This window comes from Scardinius erythrophthalmus (genome assembly GCF_964197995.2).
Source record: "Scardinius erythrophthalmus genome assembly, chromosome: 9".
In the NCBI taxonomy this organism is placed as follows: domain Eukaryota; kingdom Metazoa; phylum Chordata; class Actinopteri; order Cypriniformes; family Leuciscidae; genus Scardinius; species Scardinius erythrophthalmus.
In genome coordinates this window covers 33,242,210-33,262,266 of record NC_138229.1, presented here as the reverse complement: position 1 = coordinate 33,262,266, position 20,057 = coordinate 33,242,210, and the positions used below count along the sequence as shown (strand labels likewise).

Here is a 20,057-nt window from a genome sequence, read left to right as displayed (position 1 = left end):
ATGTAATAATATGATGTGAGATCATGTGACTATAATTCTTATAATTCTGATTCACCAGGTGTTTATTGTTATTTGTAAACGGCAAATCGAGTCACACACATGTATGATCAAAAAAGGAAATATTCTATTTTTAACACTTTTTACAAAACATTTAAAAACAGATGCTAATAAAGAGCACCACACTGTTACCTCGCTGTGCATACAGCATGAAATCAATGACTTTCATTTGTCCCGTTTTCCAACAAGAGGCAATCTGAATATTTTTCAACGCCCAGCCCAAAACATCTCACTCGCCATTTCTTCTGTCTAAAGTAAGAAGGTCGTGCTGTTAGTAACTGCAGTCCATCTACACATGACATCAGTGCTTCAGGCACTTTTCAGTAATTCAGTCTGAAGTTTCAACTCATGTTCTGCGAAGAGGCGGAACTCTGAGGCTCTTTTTCAAGTGGAAGAGGAGGGCTTCTGTTAAGTGAAACGGGTGAAACATAGCAAAGGCTGCGCTCCACCTTGCTCAAACTGTTCCCTCCAGCTGCACTGCGGGCAGCAGAAGGAGGTCTGTGGGCTCCAGTGGAACAGCAGTACAAAGGATGGTTGTGCTGGTGGGCCAGTCATCAAGCTGGAGGAAACAAAAACAAGATCAAATGGTCATTCTTTCTAATACTCTAAGTCATCAATTCTAGAAATAGTTATGGTTTGGTGTATTTTCTTTGTTCTATTTTAACCGGGTCAACTGTGCTCTGTAAAACAAAACAGTTGTTTCTAAAGGAAATAAAGATGAGCTCATTCAGATGTCTGGGCAGCATTGTTGGGTAATTACTTCATAATCTAATAACTGTCATTTAAATACTTTCCCCCTAAACAAAATAGGGGTTACTCTAACTTAAATCTTTTTTTTTGTCTTTTTTTTTTTTTTTTTTACACTTCAGGTCAAGTCACCTTTATTTATATAGTGCTTTATACAATACAGATTGTTTCTAAGCAGCATTACAGTGAAAACTGTAAAATTATGCACCAGATCTATCGGATCCAAATCAAGATAATCAATTATTAAATTAGTTAATTTCATCTATAAAGCAATTCTGCAGAAAATTACTTCAGATGTAATTGCATTAAACATAGACTGTAGAACAATTCTATATAAAACCATAGTGGATTTAACATTAGAATTTAATGTTAAAATGTACAGTACCAGTCAAAAGTTTGGAAACATTACTATTTTTAATGTTTTTGAAAGAAGTCTCTTATGCTCATCAAGCCTGCAGTAAAAAAAAAGAAAAAAAAAGAAAAGAAAGTAATATTATGAAATATTATTACAATTTAAAATAATGGTTCTCTTTTTTAATATACTTTAAAATGTAATGTCTTTTTGTGATGCAAAGCTGAATTTTCATCAGCAAGTACTCCAGTCTTTGGTGTCTTATGATCCTTCAGAAATCATTCTAATATGCTGATTTATGATCAATGTTGGAAACAGTTGTGCTGCTTAATTTTTTTTTATAACCTGAGATACTTTTTTCAGGATTATTTGATGAATAAAAAGTTAAAAAGAACTGTATTTATTTAGAATAGAAATCTTTTGTAACAATATACACTACCGTTCAAAAGTTTGGGAACAATAACTATTTTTTTTTAAAGAAATTAGTACTTTAATTCAACAAGGATGCGTTAAATGATAAAAGGTGATGGTAACGATTTATATTGTTAGAAATGTTTTTATTTTGAATAAATGCTGTTTTTATGAATAAATGCTGTTAACGTTTTACTCATCAATGAATCCTGAAAAAAGTATTCCAAAAAAATATATTAAACAGCACAACTGTTTCCATCATTGATAATAACTGAGTATCAAATCATCATATTAGAATGATTTCTGAAGGATCATAAGACACCAAAGACTGGAGTACTTGCTGATGAAAACTCAGCTTTGCATCACAAAAATAAATTACATTTTAAAATATATTAAAAAAGAGAACGATTATTTTAAATTGTAATAATATTTCATAATATTACTGTTTTTGTTTTTTTTTACTGCAGGCTTGATGAGCATAAGAGACTTCTTTCAAAAACATTAAAAATAGTAATGTTTCCAAACTTTTGACTGGTACTGTATGTTTTAATCTAAACTTCTCCCTCTCCACACTTTGGTCAGTTCAAGAATAATTCATGTAATTGTATATTGTATATTGTTTATTTGTTTATTATCTGGATCTCCTGGATCTGTCTGCTGCCTTTGACACTGTGAATCATCAGATCCTTCTGTCCACCCTCTCATCAATGGGCATCACAGGAACTTCCCCCCACTGGTTTGAGTCCTATCTCACAGGTAGGTCCTTCAGGGTCGCATTGAGAGGCGAGGTATCCAAAGCACATCAACTGACCACAGGGGTTCCTCAGGGTTCAGTTCTTGGACCCCTCCTCTTCTCCATCTACACCACATCACTGGGACACATCATACAGGCACATGGTTTCTCCTACCACTGCTATGCTGATGACACACAGCTCTTCCTCTCATTTCAACCAGATGATCCCACTGTAGCTGCACGTATCTCAAGCTGTCTGGCGGACATCTTGACATGGATGAAGGAACATCACCTGCAGCTCAACCTGGCAAAGACTGAGCTTCTCGTCCTCCCTGCCAATCCATCTCTACAACACGACTTCTCTATCCAGCTAGATTCATCATCAATCACCCCAGCAAGGTCAGTCAGAAATCTTGGAGTATTATTTGATGACCACCTGACCTTCACAGATCACATTTCAAAGACAGCTCGATCATGCAGGTTTGCACTGCACAACATCAGGAAGATCAGGCCTTTCCTAACTGAGCATGCAACACAACTTCTTTTCCAGGCCCTGGTAATTTCTAGGCTTGACTATTGCAATGCTCTTCTGGCTGGACTTTCATCATGTGCAACTAAACCTCTACAAATGATTCAGAATGCTGCAGCTCGTCTTGTCTTCAACGAGCCCAAAAGGGCCCACGTCACTCCTCTGTTCATCTCTCTGCACTGGCTACCACTCGCTGCTCGCCTCAAGTTCAAGGCATTGATGCTTTCTTACAGATCCACCACAGGCTCAGCTCCCTCCTACTTTCACTCACTCCTACGAGTCTACATCCCTACCAGAAGCCTACGATCGGTCAACAAGCGACGTCTCGTGGTTCCATCACAGAAAGCCACAAAATCACTTTCCAGAACATTCTCATTCACAGTTCCATGCTGGTGGAATGCTCTCCCCACCCTCATCCGGAATGCAGAATCCCTGACAACATTCAAAAGACAACTGAAAACCCATCTCTTCCGTGAGCACTTAACCTCATAAAAAAAAAAAAACTTTCCTTTTCCTTTAAATCCTCGCTTATCAGGCTTATGCAACTCTGAACAATGCCTGAACTTCGTATTTTGAGCACTTCTTGCGTTGTTTTTTGCCTCTTCACGATGACTCGCTTAATTTAGGCCTAATTCGTAAGTCGCTTTGGACAAAAGCGTCTGCTAAATGACTAAATGTAAATGTAAATGTAAATAATTAAAAGAGCAGTTTCATTTCTATCCTTGTATTGTGTAACTGGTCTAGGTTGATATGGGATTTAGAAAGTAATAAGTAATAATAATGCAATACTTTTTAGAGAGAGTAATTAGTGGAGTAATCTAACTACACTGTTGAATATGTAATTAGCTAGTAATTAATTACTTTTTTAGAGTAACTTACCCAGCACTGCTGGACAGGAACTGATCATGAGGTTAAACACACACTCACCAGTACACTGGGAATGGGCTCCCTGTGGCAAATCTCTTTGATCTGTGGACCAAAATGTGTTGCCGACCATCCCAGAGTAAAGGCCATGACAACCGCTACTACTACAGCGACGCTTACTATCATCGGCTTCACAAAGTCAGATGTCTGCTCTAGAAAGGAAATCACAGGTCAGTGTGAACAAGCATATATTACATTTACCTAATGCATTATTCTGTAGACATGTAATTACATCTATCTACCATTTCCTTGATCGCTGATCACTCACCAGGAATGATGACGCACTGCGTGTCAATGCTGCAGATCTTGTTAATGGCTTCTACTACTGCTTCTGCCCTGAAGCACATCTTCACTTGCCCTCGATGGGCGGCAATGGAAAATTGATAGGGATGGGCTCTGATTGCATAAAATAAGGCCTGCAACGACAACCATCAAGGTCACAATAGACCTTAGTCAGGACAGACAGCTTAGATTTGATTTACTTTATACTTACTTACATTTTATTTTACACAAATGAAGACAAGAGTGTTAGATGTACAGTCTGTTCAGTAGGTTGTACTTTTCACAGGCCATATTTTTCAAGTATTTTCCGGCCAAAAAAAAAAAAGTTCCATTTGAAGCCAATGTAGGAACTGTTGTATCTCTGAGCAACATAGTGACACTCACAACCTCATTTTAAATATGCCATCTTCTACTAGGGGTGTAACGATATCCTCATGTCACGATTTGATACATATCACATATCAAGATACTTAACACACAATACGATATTTTTGCGATACTCCAGGACATATGGTTAAAGGTTGACAAAAATGCACTGTTGATTAAAATGCTAAATTTGATATTACAATGTGGGTGTAAATGAATAGGCTTGGACTTGGTGCTGGTAACCCAATGCACAGGACAATAGTGACACCAGAATAAAAATATTCATAATTCTGAAGCTGAAAATACAGAATTATTTTAGATGAATATGCCTGCACCAACAGATATTTGGTAAACAAATATTCCCCCATTGCATTATTATACATTATATTCAAAATTATAAATAGTAGTTTAATGTAGTACTGACACTAAAACTCTGTAAACTTGATTTTTTTCTCACACAGTTGTCCATACACAATACATATTGTCACTATCCACGATACATATTGATGCATTTTTGTATTGCAATATATTGTGACACCCCTGCCGTCTACCCTTAGGTCCACATCATTCATTAGCAAAGCCAGACATCTACTGTATACAGAGAGCTAATAGCAAATATCACGTTAAATATAGTGGATACAAAATGAAAGTATGAAAATATTCTCACATTCTGTTCGTCCCCCTCCTTCCAGACTTTAAGGTTGACGGTCATATCAGAAAGTGTTGTACTGAAGCCCACCTGGATGGGATCCCCCTCCACATTCACGGTCATTTTCGGAGCCAGCAACACTGCTATAAAAGACCACAAATGGACATGTGACCCAATTGATCCAATTCAGACATCTCTAATTTTGTTTTTGTAAAAATAATGCCAATAATGCTCAACTGTCTCTCCTGTTGAAAGTCGCTGGTAGTTGTGTCCATGACTTTTGTCCATCACAGTTTGTGTTTATGCGGATGCTGTAGTCAGAGTTGGAGGCCAGGTCATGTGTGAGATCACACCTGTTTTCACTGATCTCTTGGCAGTCATACGCATTCATCCAAGTTCCATTAAGTTTGTAGAACTCATACTCCCTAAATTGAGAATCAGAGATGAGTAATATTGATACAATGTACACTGTTTCTAGCATGTTATATGTTTGGCATCAGTTCTTCTAACCCTAAATGATAGAGTGTGAAGCTTTTCATTTCTTTAACAACCATGTAGAAAAACACATCATGGGCATATTCCAGGATGACAATGTCATGATTCATCAGGCTCGAATTGTGAAAGAATGTTTTTGGGAGGAGCATGAAGAATCATTTTCACACATGAATTGGCATCACTGAGTTCAGAGCTTAAATTCACTGAAAGTCTTTGGGATGTGCTGGAGGAGACTTTACAGAGTGCTGGACTCTTGTGTTGTCAATACAAGATCTGGACCAAAAATGTATGCACCTCTTAATGGAAATAACATCACAACATTTATAACATACTAGAAACATAATAATCACTGCAATAATGATCCAATCATTCTTAAACGTTTGATTATTAAATCCAAACAGCGACTTTTTTTGGCCTGGCAGTCTTTTTTTGGCAGACAAAATAAAGTGTTTTTGCAACGACTATATGATGCCTAACATGTTTTTGCTTGGAGAGGAGATTAAACATTAAGAATACTTGTTCTGCCAGCCTATTTTTGATAACATCAACAAACGTCATCTTGTTCAAAGAATTGCGGTCTAGAATGTAAACTGACAGAACTTTGCAACACTGACACTGTCATCAAACTGAAAGGAATCAGCATTCATAATTCATAATTAATAAATGTATACATTTTTTCCTGTTTATTTCTGTGAAGCTTCTTTGAAACAATCAATATTGTTAAAGCGCTATAAATAAATGTGACGTCATATTTTAGTGTTAACTTAAAAGAAAAGTGACAGTACCTTACATTTTACAGTTACTGTTGTATATAGAAACTCAGAATTTGATCTTTTAATGTACAGAAGCACAGATAAGCATTCCAGTCTTTTTGAAGGACAGGTCAGTCACCAATAGCTCAGTAAGCAAAGAAATACATTACTGGGCAGTTTGTGGCCATACTGGTCATGTGATGATTTCATTGTTTTCGTCTGATATTTATTGTGTATCATAACATAAAATGCTGACATACTGTACACAATGCATTTTTAAAAAGTATTCCTAGGCAATAAAAAAAAACATTGAGAAATATGCGTACCCTTGAAATTGCACAGAATAGTTGACAGTGGAACAGGACGCCTGCAAGGGGCTCCATTTCAGAATGTGCTTCATGTTTACTGAATGCATTGAGGTGTTAAGAGGTGTCGGTAGTGTACTTGAATCTGAAATGCATGAACAATATTAACATTTGACATACATTTGGAAGAATTGTATTCTCTTTTTTTTTCTTTTTTTTTTTCTTGACTTTCTACTTGCAAAAACATTCACATATACTGATCAGAGTGTTCAGAGCCTCAAGCAACATTCATTCACACTCTTTGCCTCGGTTAAAAGCATTTTGAGAACGTCAAACCTTAAATTCATTACATAAACCTGTTCAGGACCATAAATACTGTTATGCCAAATTACATAAAATAATGTAATATCTATATACCCTAATACCTCTAATAACGTGGGTTGTAGCACTACTGCAGAGGATTTACCAATCACTGTTTTGATTTTTTTATTATTTACATTTTTATTATGTTAAACATACAATATCAAGTTAATTTCCACCAAATCTAAAGAAGCTAATATTCAGATAAATGTTACAAGAAAATAAGTCAAATTTATTGTAACTTAAAAATATGTTTAATGATTAAGTGAAATGCTTTGTAAGCATCAGAAAAATACGTAAATACACTGACATGGTACTATACGCATGTTATGCTATTAGGCAGAGGTGTAACGAATACCTAAACACATACTTGAGTAAAAGTACAGATACAGCGTAAATTCCAAATTCCAAACCAATTCCAATACTACTCCAGTAAAAGTCTTAGAGTATCTGATTTTTACTCGTACTGAAAGGCTCAAAGATGCATTAGTCCTCAACACCCAATTGACGTGCCAGTGGAAACCAAGAAACAGCTGATTTGTGAAGAGAACAATCACGTTTATTTTCTAAAATGAAAATTAAAGGTTGTATCAGTGATTTCAGGCCCAAAAAAGTCTCAGACTTCGCGTGCAGCCGGGCACGAGCACAAAACCTCACAACACCCACCCCCTGTCGGTGATTGGTTGGAACACTGTTTATTTTGGTTTTGAGTGGTTGGTGAACCCAATTGTTTTTGTGTGCAGATCTCAGAGCCTAGGATGCCTACAGAGACGTGTTTTTTGACGGCCTGCTTATGGGGTGGGCAGCTAGCGGATCGTTAGGAAAGATTAGATGAATGTGATCATTTATTTTTGGGCCTTTTTTGGGCCTGAAATCGCTGATACAACCTTTAAAATGAACACCTCAAAATCGCAATAAATCAAGGTCAACACAAGAACCTCTTAAACATCTACAGACATTCAAGTCTCAGTTAAGTTCAAGTGGGCATAAGTAAACCAATATCCTCAAAAAGGTATTTTCAATATAATGGAAAAATAAAATACTGTTAAGTCAAAGCCTATTGCACCGGATGGTCTGGATCACCAGCTGCAGCCGTGTCCTCATCTCATGTATGAAACACCTGCGATTCACAACTACCTGCTAATGCGCTCACATTCGCCTTGTTGACAAGTTTGAGTGAGGAAGGGCAAAACGCACAAGATATAGTACTATCAGAGTAATATATTGTACCTAATACCCTTCCAGTAGATGACAATATTGCTTCGTTTGTATCAGAAATATAGTGCTGCAGAAAAAGTTAGGTATGCCATGCAAAAATTTTAACGAGTAATTGCATTACTTATCACAAATGTATTGGAGAAAAGAGTACATATACTTTTGAGACTACTAATATCTTTGATACTCAGTAAAACTACAAAGAAGCCAAAAGATGAGACTTGACATTAGTCAAGTCAAGTCAAGTCACCTTTATTTATATAGCGCTTTTTACAATACAGATTGTATCAAAGCAGCTTCACATTGATAACATGAAAATAATACAACAAAGTTTGTTTCTAAAAGAAAATTGCGTCATCGTCCACCCTAAGTAAAGCAGATCAATAATATCATTGAATATTAAATGTCTACTAACTAAGCAAGCCAAAAGCTAAGGCAAAAGGTACAGTAAAGTACAGTAAACTAATTACATTTACTCCAATACTTTACACCACTGCTATTAGGCCAGGTTTAAAATACCAAACTCAATTTTATACAATGGAACAGCAGGTTTCTATTCCAGTAAAAGAAACAAGACCCCTGACCTTTTTTCCTTCTTCTTTTTTTTTTTTTTTTGACCTGTATATATGTAGTTATAATTGTCAGAATACTAAAAGTTAATACTAATGATGATTTGGGAAACAAAATAGGTCATGAGATTGACTGATTGAGACTGACCTAATAATAGGTCATGAGATTGACCTAACCCTTGACAACAAAATTATGCAGTCAAGACAGAAAAACTGTATCACGTATCCCACTACCATGATGAGTAGTTGCTGAGAGGTTATACGTACAGTTAATGGTAAAGTGCAGAAGCAGAGGAAACAGACTCTTGATCAAACCGCTGCCCATAACCTTCTGTTCTCCCGTCTCGGTGGATGCCAGCCCTGGTCAAGCCCTGGATCCCTGTTCCTTTGTAACAACCCAAAAGAGTCCGGGGTTTTCCCACTGTCCCTTTTCAAGTAAAATGTTCCCTGAAAATAATGGTGTTAGAGGAGTCTTCATGTTATCTGCGCCTGTAAACAAGCCTAAAGGAGAAACTTGAGACTTGAAAAACGAAAGGTGCAACGAACAGCATGACTCGTTGGGCGAGATACCTCACGTTCTGGAATAAACCTGTAGGACCTGTTTGAAAATTACGGTTGCATGAGATTTATGAAACTATATGAAACTATGTTAAACAAAACGAGAGTCCCTTTGTAAGAGGAGGTGTGTTAATTAAGCCTAAATTGTTTGAAATTGCATTTTGCACTGCATTGAATATGCATGTTTTAGGAATTTTACATCTAAGATTAAAAATACTTTATAAAGTTTGTCAAACTTCCATTCGACATATATATTTTTGATAAAATACCAGTGGCATCATTGGTAGCAATAAGATCATGATCACAAGTCCAATGAATGGACTTCCAGTGAAACATAAGATGATAAGATAAGATAAGATAAGATAAGATAAGATAAGATAAGATAAGATAAGAAAAATAAGAAAGTGTTAAGAGGATAAGTGTCAGTAAATAATATTGATTAGAAAGAAAGAGACAAAGACAACACCTGTATATACTGGGAAAGACTGGTACTTATGCAATGACAACAAAACGTTAAATATTTTTTTTTTTTTTGTCATATGAATGTTGGATATCTAGTAACTTACACAATAAAACCGTAATGAATATTTTTTCTGAACACGGATAATGTATGGTCTAATAATAAAGTGCTAAGAACATTCCTGCCTTTAGACTGGTCAAACATTCTTATAAATGTAACAAAACGCTCTATATTTGTAAGTAGACTCAAATGTGCAGTTACAGATATACAAAGTCATGACATCACACAGAATATGCATGATGACAAAAAGGGTGAAATGATCAGACTGAAGTCTGTGCACAAAGAACACAATACACATAATTAATATTTAAATATAATTAAAAAGCTTCCAAACAAAATACAAGATAATAAGTTTGTGCAAGCAACTAATTATCACATGAAATGTCAAGTTTTGCCCTGAAGATGGCAGAAGAGTGTCTTGCAGGAAGTCACTGGACAACCAGAACTGAGAACACCCAAATTTTATTCTAAATGATTAAAAAATGATCAATTTTCAGATGCGGACCAATAAGGTTTGCCAGACATTATTTGTAACATTATTTAAACATTAATTTAAATGAATAAATAAAATGTCTTAAATTTTAAAGATCACAGTCAGTTCCTCTAGCCGACTACTAGCTTAAAACATTAAGCTCTTTCTTCTCTTCCCTCAAAACCGCTAATTTTGAGAGCTTGTGGTCCTTCTGTGTGAAACAGCACAAAGATGGTTGTTGTTGTTGTTGTTAGCCTATTTCATGTTATTTCACTGTTGTCACGGTTCTGTTATATTTGGACTTTGTTTGCTGTTTTCCCACCTGAGTTTCTCACGTCAGTTACTCATTTGATTTCCTCATTCTGTTCAGCTGTTCGTTATTAATTACCTTGTTTGATTCTGTGTATTTCCTTGTGTTTCATTTGAGTTTTGTCCGGTCTCACCTATGGTTATGTTTCCTTGCCTACCTTGTGTTTAATTACCTGTGGATACTATTAAAGACTGTTTGCATCTGATTCTTCATCGTCGTGCATTTTCCTACAACCCGTTGTGATAACTGTGACATTTAGTTGAATAGATGTCAGTAGGATTGTCAGGGACTGTCCAGTGGACTGATGAATTGAAGAATTATAACCAACATTTTAAATCTGTATTGTGGTCTAAAAATAAATAAGGCAGGAGTAAAACAAGTTTAAAGTCAAATGAACATGAACCGAGATCCTATTGTAGGCTACATTAATATCCTGTAGATTAATTTGTTTTATTTTGTTGGATATATGCCAATTATTTCTGATTTGTGTCAAAAACTGTCTAAACTTTGTATAAAGAATGTAGAAATGACTTTTGATATCCTTCTTAGAAATGCATCATTATTATAAAATATGACATCAACTATTAATTATTAATAACAGATGGCAGTCAAAGCAAAATCCCAGGTAAATCAGTAGGTAATAGGTAAATTTAATCTAATAGGTAAATTTATTATCCATATTTTAATTGAATATTTGTCATAATAGCAACATGCTATTGAATTTGTGAATTCAATCTAAATGATTTCACTCATCATTTTGATATGATATGATAGGTTTTGATAAATAATAAATAAGTCTGAAATGTATCTTACTCATGGAATTATTGAATTATTGAACCCTATGAATTATAATAAATATTAAATAGAAAAGTAAAAATAACCCTAGTAACTGTCAAGTGTATGTTCTGATTTCCCTGTTTCTGTTTGCCTGTTTAGTTTGATCTAATTTCTCATGTTCCTGCGCCTCATTGGTTGTCATAGTTAATGATTTGATTGGCCTTGTTATTAATTCGATTCACCTGTGTGCCATTTAGTTCCTTTTGTTTACTCTTTTAGTCCTCAGTTTGAGTTAGTTCTTTGATCTGTATTGTTTATGTTGTAATGGTTGTTTTAATTTGTGACTCCAAGTTCTCTATCGATATGGTACACTCATACTGCGTCGCTAGACGCAGTGGGAAAACTCCTTTTTCTCCAATTTGCTGAAGTTTTAATAAAATCACGCAGTGAAACTGTTTGTTTAAAAACGTTATCTTTCTCTCAAACTGAGACGCAGAAACGATGGAGTTGCAGGGCTGAGTGAACGGGACTAAGTGAGCTCATGCTGGTCACTACGAGAGCCTGAGTCTCGTCTCGCGGCATTCATGGACTGCTTTCTCTAAAGAAAGTGACTCCTCCCCTCATTCTCTTTCTCTCAAGTATGAGACGAAGCAACAACAGAGCCGCTGGGCTAAGTGAACAGGACTAAGTGAGCTCATGCCGGTCGATATTTTGCGTGTCTCACTCTCCCTCCAGTGAGGGGATTCCCCAGCAAGAGGATTCCCCAGTACTGCTTGCACTGCGAGAGCGAGTACAGCGCAGACAGCACACAGCTGAATACAGTGCTGACAGCTCGGCAACTGAGTATGACGTTCTCCCCAATTATCAGGTAAGACTCATAGAGCATATTTCTCCCTAAAGAGCCTCTTTAACGCTACCCATTTTATCTCAATGCTGTAACAGGTGCTGTTCTTCCACCTCAGCTCGAGACGCAGCCTGTAATACTTCAACCATATGCCACTCGACTCAGGACATGGCAGGCCACCCCCGGAGTGTAAGCTGGATTTGAGTGACAATCATATGAGGTTACTCGTTTCAATTCGCTCGCAGGTGTAGCCTGTGTTTTCACCACCTTGGTAGGGAGCAACGTGGCTCACTTCCTCCTAAGTGATTACTTTGCTAGCGAAAGGAGCTGTAGAAATAGTTCCCCCTAACCACAGCGAGTCAGGCTTTTATAGCTGCCTCATTCCTTTCCTCATTCCAAAGAAGGATGGTGGCCTCAGGCCCACCCTCAACCTCAGACATCTGAACTGCACCCTTGTGAAATGGCCATTCAAGATGTTAACGTGGAAACAAATCCTCTCGCAAGTGTGCCCAGGGGATTGTTTTTTCTCAGAGGATCTGAAAGACGCATACTTTCATATCCAGATAGCCTCCTCCCCCCTTCACAGAACGTTCTTGAGATACGTGTTTGATGGGATGGCTTATCAGTATACGGTCCTTCCATTTGGAATGCTCCAACTCGCAGGCTCGCGACATCCTTCAAGTTGGGTTCTCACCCCCTTTCAGGAGGTTTCAGAGAATGCTAGGTCTCATGGCCTCTCTGTTGTCGGTACTTCAGCTGGGTCTGCGTCATATGTGACTCCTACAGTACTGGCTGAAACCCCAAGTTCAATCCCACACTTGGCGTCACGGGCGCCTTCGCATCAAGGTGGACCACAGCTGTGTTATGGCCTGGCCCTTTGGAAGAACCCTTGCTGGTTCAAAACAGGCGTGGACCTGGGTATGGTCTCTAGAAGAAGATAGTTCGACAGATGCCTCCAACACGGGTTTTGGAGGGCAGGCCGATCTCTGGCTCCTGGTCAAGCGCGGAGAAGTGGTTTAACATCAGCTGCCTGGAAATGCTGGCAGTTTGTCTGGCCCTCAGAACCTTCCTGCCGGATCTGAAAGGACACCATGTCTTAGTCCGCTCAAACAACAGAGCAGTGGTGTCCTACATAAACCGCCAAGGTAGACTCAGAACAAGGCCTCTGTACAGACTGGTGAGACGCCTCCTCTTATGGGCACAATCCAACCTGCGCTTGCTAAGAGCGACACATGCTGGGCAGGCTGAACCTAGGGGCAGACATGCTGTCCACGGGCAAAGTCTCCTCAGAAGAAGAGTGGACGCTCCATCCCCAGACGGTTCAAATGATATGGAGTGTCTTCGGGAAGGCAGAGGTTGACCTCTTCGTCTCAAAAGACAACTCTCACTGCCAACTTTATTTTTCAAAGGACAGTGACTCGCTGGCCCACGAATGGCAAAACCGTCCCCTTTACACATTTCTCCCGGACGCGCTGCTCCCTCAGGTCATCAGACGGATCAGGGAGAACAGATGCACAGTCCTTCTGGTGGCCCCCCTCTGGTGAAACCAACCGTGGTTCCCGGAGTTGACACAGCTGCTCTCAGCAGCTCCGTGGTCAATTCCTTTGAGGAAGGACCTCCTTTCCCAAGACCCGACGTCCTGTGACATCCCACAGGTTCTGTCTTTTCTTCAAGAGCTGTTGGATAAGGGCTGTACCCCTTCAATGCTCAAAGTCTATGTGGCAGCCATTGCAGCTTTCCACGCTCCAGTGGCCAGCCGGTCAGTGGGCAAGAACAACCTGGTTGTTCATTTTCTGAAGAGGTCCAAGAGGCCAAACCTGCCTCGCCTCCCTCATGGTTCCTTCATGGGACTTGTCCACAGTCCTCAGGGCCCTCCTTTCGAGCCATTCCAGCTGGCTGACTAATGACCCTTTTCGCTGAAGGCCACCCTCCTGCTAGTCCCAGCATTGGTCAAGCGAGTGGGTGACTTGCAGGCTCTCTCTGTGAGCCCCTCCTGCCTTGTTCGGGCCTAATGACTGTAAGATTGTCCTCAAACCAAGGCATGGCTATGTGCCCAAAGTACTCTCGACTCCATTCAGAGCACTGGTTATTTCTCTCTCTGCTTTTTTCCCAGCTGCGGATGGCCAGGAGTCTAATTTACTCTGCCTTGTTTGGGCTTTAAGAGTATATATTAAGCGCTTGGCCCTGCTTAGGCAGTCTGAGCAGCTTTTTGTGTGCTTCGGTGGCCACACCAAAGGTCATCCGTTCACAAAGTCAAGTCAAGTCAAGTCAAGTTTATTTATATAGCGCTTTTCACAACACAGGTTGTATCAAAGCAGCTTCACAGTATTCAATTAAAATAATACATCAATGTTTGTTTCTAGTGGAAAACGTCCACGTTTGGTAATGCTGATCAATAGTATTGTTGATTGATTAATTAAATTAAATAAAATATCCCCAACTGAGCAAGCCAAAGGCAACAGTGGCAAGGAACCGAAAAACTCCATCAGGTGACCTAATGGAGAAAAAAAAACCTTGGGAGAACCCAGGCTCAGTCGGGGGCCAGTTCTCCTCTGGCGTTTATAAACTAGAGACCGGATTTAACTGTAAGATTAAAAGTATTATATGAATGCCTGGCTGAAGAGATGCGTCTTTAATCTAGTTTTAAACTGGGAGAATGAGTCTGAGCAACGAACAGTATCAGGAAGGCTATTCCAGAGTTTTGGAGCTAAATGTGAAAATGCTCTCCCTCCTTTGGTGGACCTAGATATCCTAGGTATGACCAAAAGCCTCGAATTTAGTGATCTTAAAGAGCGCGATGGATTATAGGGCGATAGAAGATCCGTTAAATAGACTGGAGCTAAGCCGTTTAGGGCTTTATAAGTCAGTAGCAATACCTTGTAGTTAATACGGAACTTTATAGGTAACCAATGTAGTGATGATAAAATTGGTGTTATATGATCATATTTTCTTGATCTAGTAAGAACTCTAGCGGCGGCATTTTGGACTAACTGTAGCTTGTTTATTGAGGATTGTAAGAATTGATAAATTAGGAAATTCCAGACAGTCTCTTTTGGGGGTGACCAGGCCCTCTCTGAAGGACCAAAAGGACAAAAGGACCTCTCTGGAGATTACCATTTGAACTGGCCCTCGTGCACCATCGAGACGAAAGTCTCACCTCTGAGTCATCTTAATCTACATCTCCTTCCCTCTCCCTTCACCCCCTCTCTCTCATGCTCAGATGATCACCTGATTTCACCCAAGAAAATGTATAGTTTAATGTGAATGATTATCACAGAGTATTTTCATGTTTGGTATCGTTTAAAATGTCACAGTGCGACTGGTACAATTCTCTTATCTCAGAATAAGTAAAACACAAGGTAATAAGGTTTTTGAAGGTTTATGGATAACTACCATTCAAGGAGGGGTTGGTCTCTCAAGCAAATGGTCACACCCCCCCAAGAGGTGCTACAGTGTACCTCTGAATGCAAATTTACTACTGATAGCACATGTTTACATATGAAAGAGGTCTGGCTATTTAATGGAGTACAGCAGGGAGATCGGGGCCTTTTCTGTGCTTCAGATCGGTCCGTGAGGCTGAGAGAGATAGAGGGCCCAATCTTGCACCCAGCGCAATTGACTTTGTACACCGACGCATGTATCATTCCTATTTTGCACCCGCGCAAAGCGCGCTTTTCCCTCCACAGAAGCACGTTGCTAAACTAGGGAATGAACTTGCGCTCCCTGGGCGGTTCAGCGCAAAAAAGGAGGCGTGTTCCAGCGCAAACGTTCCTTCATGCTATTTTGCAGGTTTAGAAAACAATTGCGCTACTAACCAGGAAAAAATTGTTTAAAGTCAGTGGCGCGTTGCGCATGTTATACATATGCTATTTTAAGGGCGCATGCTTGGCCATAATCAATGTAGCGTGTGCACAACGCGAATGCACTTTGATTCTCTCATCTACACAGAAGCAGCAGTTTTCATTTTTGCAAATCATACATTATTACGATAGATAGATAGATGATAGATAGATAGATAGATAGATAGATAGATAGATAGATAGATAGATAGATAGATAGATAGATAGATAGATAGATAGATAGATAGATAGACAATTTATTATAAAAGCATACATCTAGCTTACACATTTACCCAAATTATCATACGCCTTTTTAACCGAAGTTAATTTGGGTGTGTTTCTCCATCCCCAACGTCCCTGACGAGAACGTCGGTCTCCTCGGCTGTGAACCGCTCCTGGCGCGCGCCTGGCAAATCCGCCGTTATAATAGGAATCCGCTTTAGAAAAAGGCGTCTGCTCTTAAAGGGAATGTGAGATGACGCTCTGATTGGTTTATTTCACGTTACGCCCAAACCACACCTATGAATAATGAAGCTACTTCAGACCAACCCATTTTAGATTTGCGCCTGGCGCAAGAGTCATTTATCCCGCCGGGAAAATAGCAACAGTGCCAAGACCCGCCCACAAAGTTACTTGCGCTTTGCGCTTTGACACTTGCGTTTCAGATCGTTAAAATAGGGCCCTTAATGGTTAAAAGGAATAGTCAAACATTCACTCACTTTTAGTGAGGCACAGATATTATTAAAACCTTTCATTTATGGAGTCAGATGAAATTACGAGAGAATACATGATAAATGTATTAAATTTAACCAACCAATACTTTGCATGAGTGAGGACAGAACACGTGAGACCTTCCCCGTGTATTGGCGAACCGGCAGATTGGACCAATTTCACGGGCCTTACAGGATGCAGGACAACCAGCTAATAAAGCATTACAGTAATCTAGTCTCGAGGTCATGAATGCATGAACTAACTTTTCTGCATCAGAAACTGATAGCACGTAGCTTTGCAATGTTTCTAAGGTGGAAAAAGGCTGTTTTTGTAACATGAAATATGATTATCAAAAGACAGGTTGCAGTCTAATATAACACCCAGGTCTTTTACTGTAGATGATAAAGTAACAGGACATCCTACTATGTTAAAGTTGTATTGTGAGAGGTTTTGTGGGCGGTTTTTTGAACCGATGATTAGTACCTCTGTACCTCTGGATTTAATAAAAGAAAATTGCGCATCATCCAAACTTTTATATCTTTAACACACTCAGTCAGTTAGGATAATTTAGCGTTTTCATCTGGCCGTGATGAAATATAGATTTGAGTGTCATCAGCATAACAATGGAAACTAATTCCATGTTTCCTTATAATATTTCCAAGTGGCAACATATATATTGAGAATAACAGAGGGCCTAACACAGATCCTTGCAGCACTCCATAGTTTACTGAAGTTATGATCGATTTTTCTCCATTTAAATAGACAAAATGGTAGCGGTCAGATAAGTATGATCTCAACCAGCTTAATGCTTGTCCTTGAACGCCAGTATAATTTTGTAGTCGATCTAAGAGTATTGTGTGATCTATAGTATCGAACGCAGCACTAAGATCAAGTAAAACTAGTATTGAGATACAGCCTTGGTCAGAAGCTAATAGTAAATCATTTGTGATTTTAACGAGCGCAGTTTCAATGCTATGGTGCGGCCTAAAACCAGACTGAAACTTTTCATAGATGTAATTTTCTTGCAAGAAAGAGCCCAGTAGAAAAAAACACAACTTTTTCTAGTATTTTAGACATAAAAGGAAGATTTGAAATGGGTCTATAATTTGCTAGATTATGTGGGTCTAATTGTGGTTTCTTAATGAGAGGTTTTATAACTGCCAGTTTAAATGCTCTTGGAACATGACCTAAAGTTAAAGATGAGTTAATAATATTGAGGAGAGGCTCTTCCACTACAGATAACACTTCTTTCAGTAGTTTAGTTGGTATAGGGTCTAATAAACATGTTGTTGTTTTAGATGAGGTGATAAGTTTATTTAACTCTTTTTGTTCTATAGTTGTAAAGCACTGTAATTGTTCTTGCGGGGTGATAATTGAGGCTGAATTATAAGGCGCGATTGAGGATTGAACGTTTACAATTGTGGTTCTGATGTTTTCTATTTTCTCAGTGAAGAAGTTCATGAAATCATTACTACTAATCTGTAGAGGGATATTTTGTTCAGGTGACGTCTGTTTATTTGTTAGCCTAGCCACGGTGTTAAATAAAAGCGACACTCGGTTACTAACGTAACCTCGGTTCTCTCTAGAGAGGGAACGAGTGTTGCGTAAGTTTAGCTTACGCTACGGGAAAACTCCTTTTCTCGAGAATACTGAAGCAAAAATTATCCTTTTAATTTTTAGAATGTAAAACGCATTTGCTGCAGCAGGCAGACATAGGCGAGACAGCTCGCGCGCCTATTGGCTGCTCTGCGGCAACTGCTGCAACCTATCAGTGTGTCTTGGCATGACTCCAGTGCCAATGGGAAGCCTTCCCGTGCTGTCGTCATAGCCCGCCAGAACAGGGTGTGGCTTCGCCTATAAAACCCCACTGCACAGGTTGCACAAGTGATTTCAGTCGACTAGAAGCGAAAACCAAAGTGCAGCACAAGCACGGCAGGCTACGCAACACTCGTTCCCTCTCTAGAGAGAACCGAGGTTACATTAGTAACCGAGTGTCGTTCTCTTACGAGAGTACTCTTGTGTTGCGTAAGTTTAGCTTACGCTACGGGAACCCTATGTAAAACGCCGTGCTTGCTGAAAATCAAACACTTATGTCCCAAGGGCAGTGCCCGGGGCTCATGTAAAGTGAAGCAATCACAGCGGCATAACAGGGCGGGACGACTCGGTGTTATGAGAGGTGCATTAGCGTGTATACATACAGATAAGGCAGTATGACCACCCTTAAACTGCATAGGTCACAGGACTTGCAGTATATCAACAGTCTAGTCAAACCGCGTTGAGTAGACAACGTCAATATAGCATTATCAGACTGAGAGCAGTCTGGCCTGTAATGCGGGTACTTCTAGGTTATAAAACCTAACAAATGTAGACAGCGAGGCCCAGCCTGCTGCCATACAAATGTCATGGATAGAAACCCCACTTGACCATGCCCACGACGAGGCCATGCCTCTAGTTGAGTGGGCCCTCACCCCCAAAGGGCAGTTTAAACCCTTGGATGCATAAGATGACGCGATAGCGTCCACTATCTATCTGGACAGGGTCTGTTTCGAGATGGCTAACCCTTTAATGCGGCCACCGAACGAAACAAAAAGCTGCTCCGATTGCCTGAAAGCGGCGGAGCGCTCCACATAAATCCTTAATGCCCTCACCGGGCAGAGAAGGTTAACCCCTGCCTCACTATCAGACATAGGGAGGGCCGAGAGGGAGATAACTTGCGCTCTGAAAGGAGTCGTAAGCACTTTAGGGACGTAACCGTGTCTTGGTTTGAGGATGACCTTAGAGTCATTAGGCCCAAATTCCAAGCACGTAGCGCTTACTGAAAGCGCGTGCAGGTCGCCCACCCGTTTTACTGAGGCTAGCGATAACAGAAAAGCGGTTTTAAACGATAGGTATTTTAGCCCTACTGTGTGCAGAGGTTCAAACGGTTCGCCCTTCATGGCCTCGAGGACCGTAGAAAGGTCCCAAACCGGAACCGAAGGTGGCCGAGGAGGATTCATCCTCCTAGCACCTCTTAGGAAACGAATTATGAGGTCGTTCTTTCCTAACGACTGGCCGCTTGCAGGGTTTGTGAACGCTGCTATAGCTGCCACATACACTTTGAGCGTGGAAGGGGTTCTCCCGCTGTCCAACAGCTCTTGTAGGAAAGAAAGAACCACCGTTACCTCTGCTTTTAGTGGGTTCAAATCATGAGCTGAGCACCACACAGCAAACACTGACCATTTAGAGTTGTAAAGCCGTCTAGTAGACGGAGCTCTTGCCTCTGTGATCGTGTTCAGCACTC

At 39.6% G+C, this 20,057-nt stretch overlaps 1 protein-coding gene across 1 annotated transcript; it reads right to left on the bottom strand.

The window, feature by feature from the left end:
* Nucleotides 1-31: 31 nt before the first annotated feature.
* crfb16 (cytokine receptor family member B16) lies at nt 32-9,193 on the bottom strand. The gene is made up of 7 exons (XM_081375034.1): nt 9,014-9,193; nt 6,624-6,747; nt 5,288-5,475; nt 5,069-5,193; nt 4,022-4,169; nt 3,757-3,905; nt 32-616 (listed from the first exon to the last, which is right to left on the bottom strand). Exons 1-7 carry the CDS (start codon nt 9,069-9,071, stop codon nt 512-514), a joined length of 897 nt encoding a protein of 298 aa, XP_081231160.1. The 5' UTR covers nt 9,072-9,193; the 3' UTR covers nt 32-511.
* Between the last annotated feature and the right edge of the window lie 10,864 nt (nt 9,194-20,057).

Coding starts and splice junctions, on each gene's coding strand:
- crfb16 (XM_081375034.1), bottom strand. CDS start 9,071: ATGGGCAGCGGTTTGATCAAGAGTCTGTTTCCTCTGCTTCTGCACTTT. Junction 5,476..6,623: donor TATTCTGTGCAATTTCAAGG/GTACGCATATTT, acceptor TTCTCAATTTAG/GGAGTATGAGTTCTACAAAC. Junction 4,170..5,068: donor AGGAGGGGGACGAACAGAAT/GTGAGAATATTT, acceptor TTGTCGTTGCAG/GCCTTATTTTATGCAATCAG.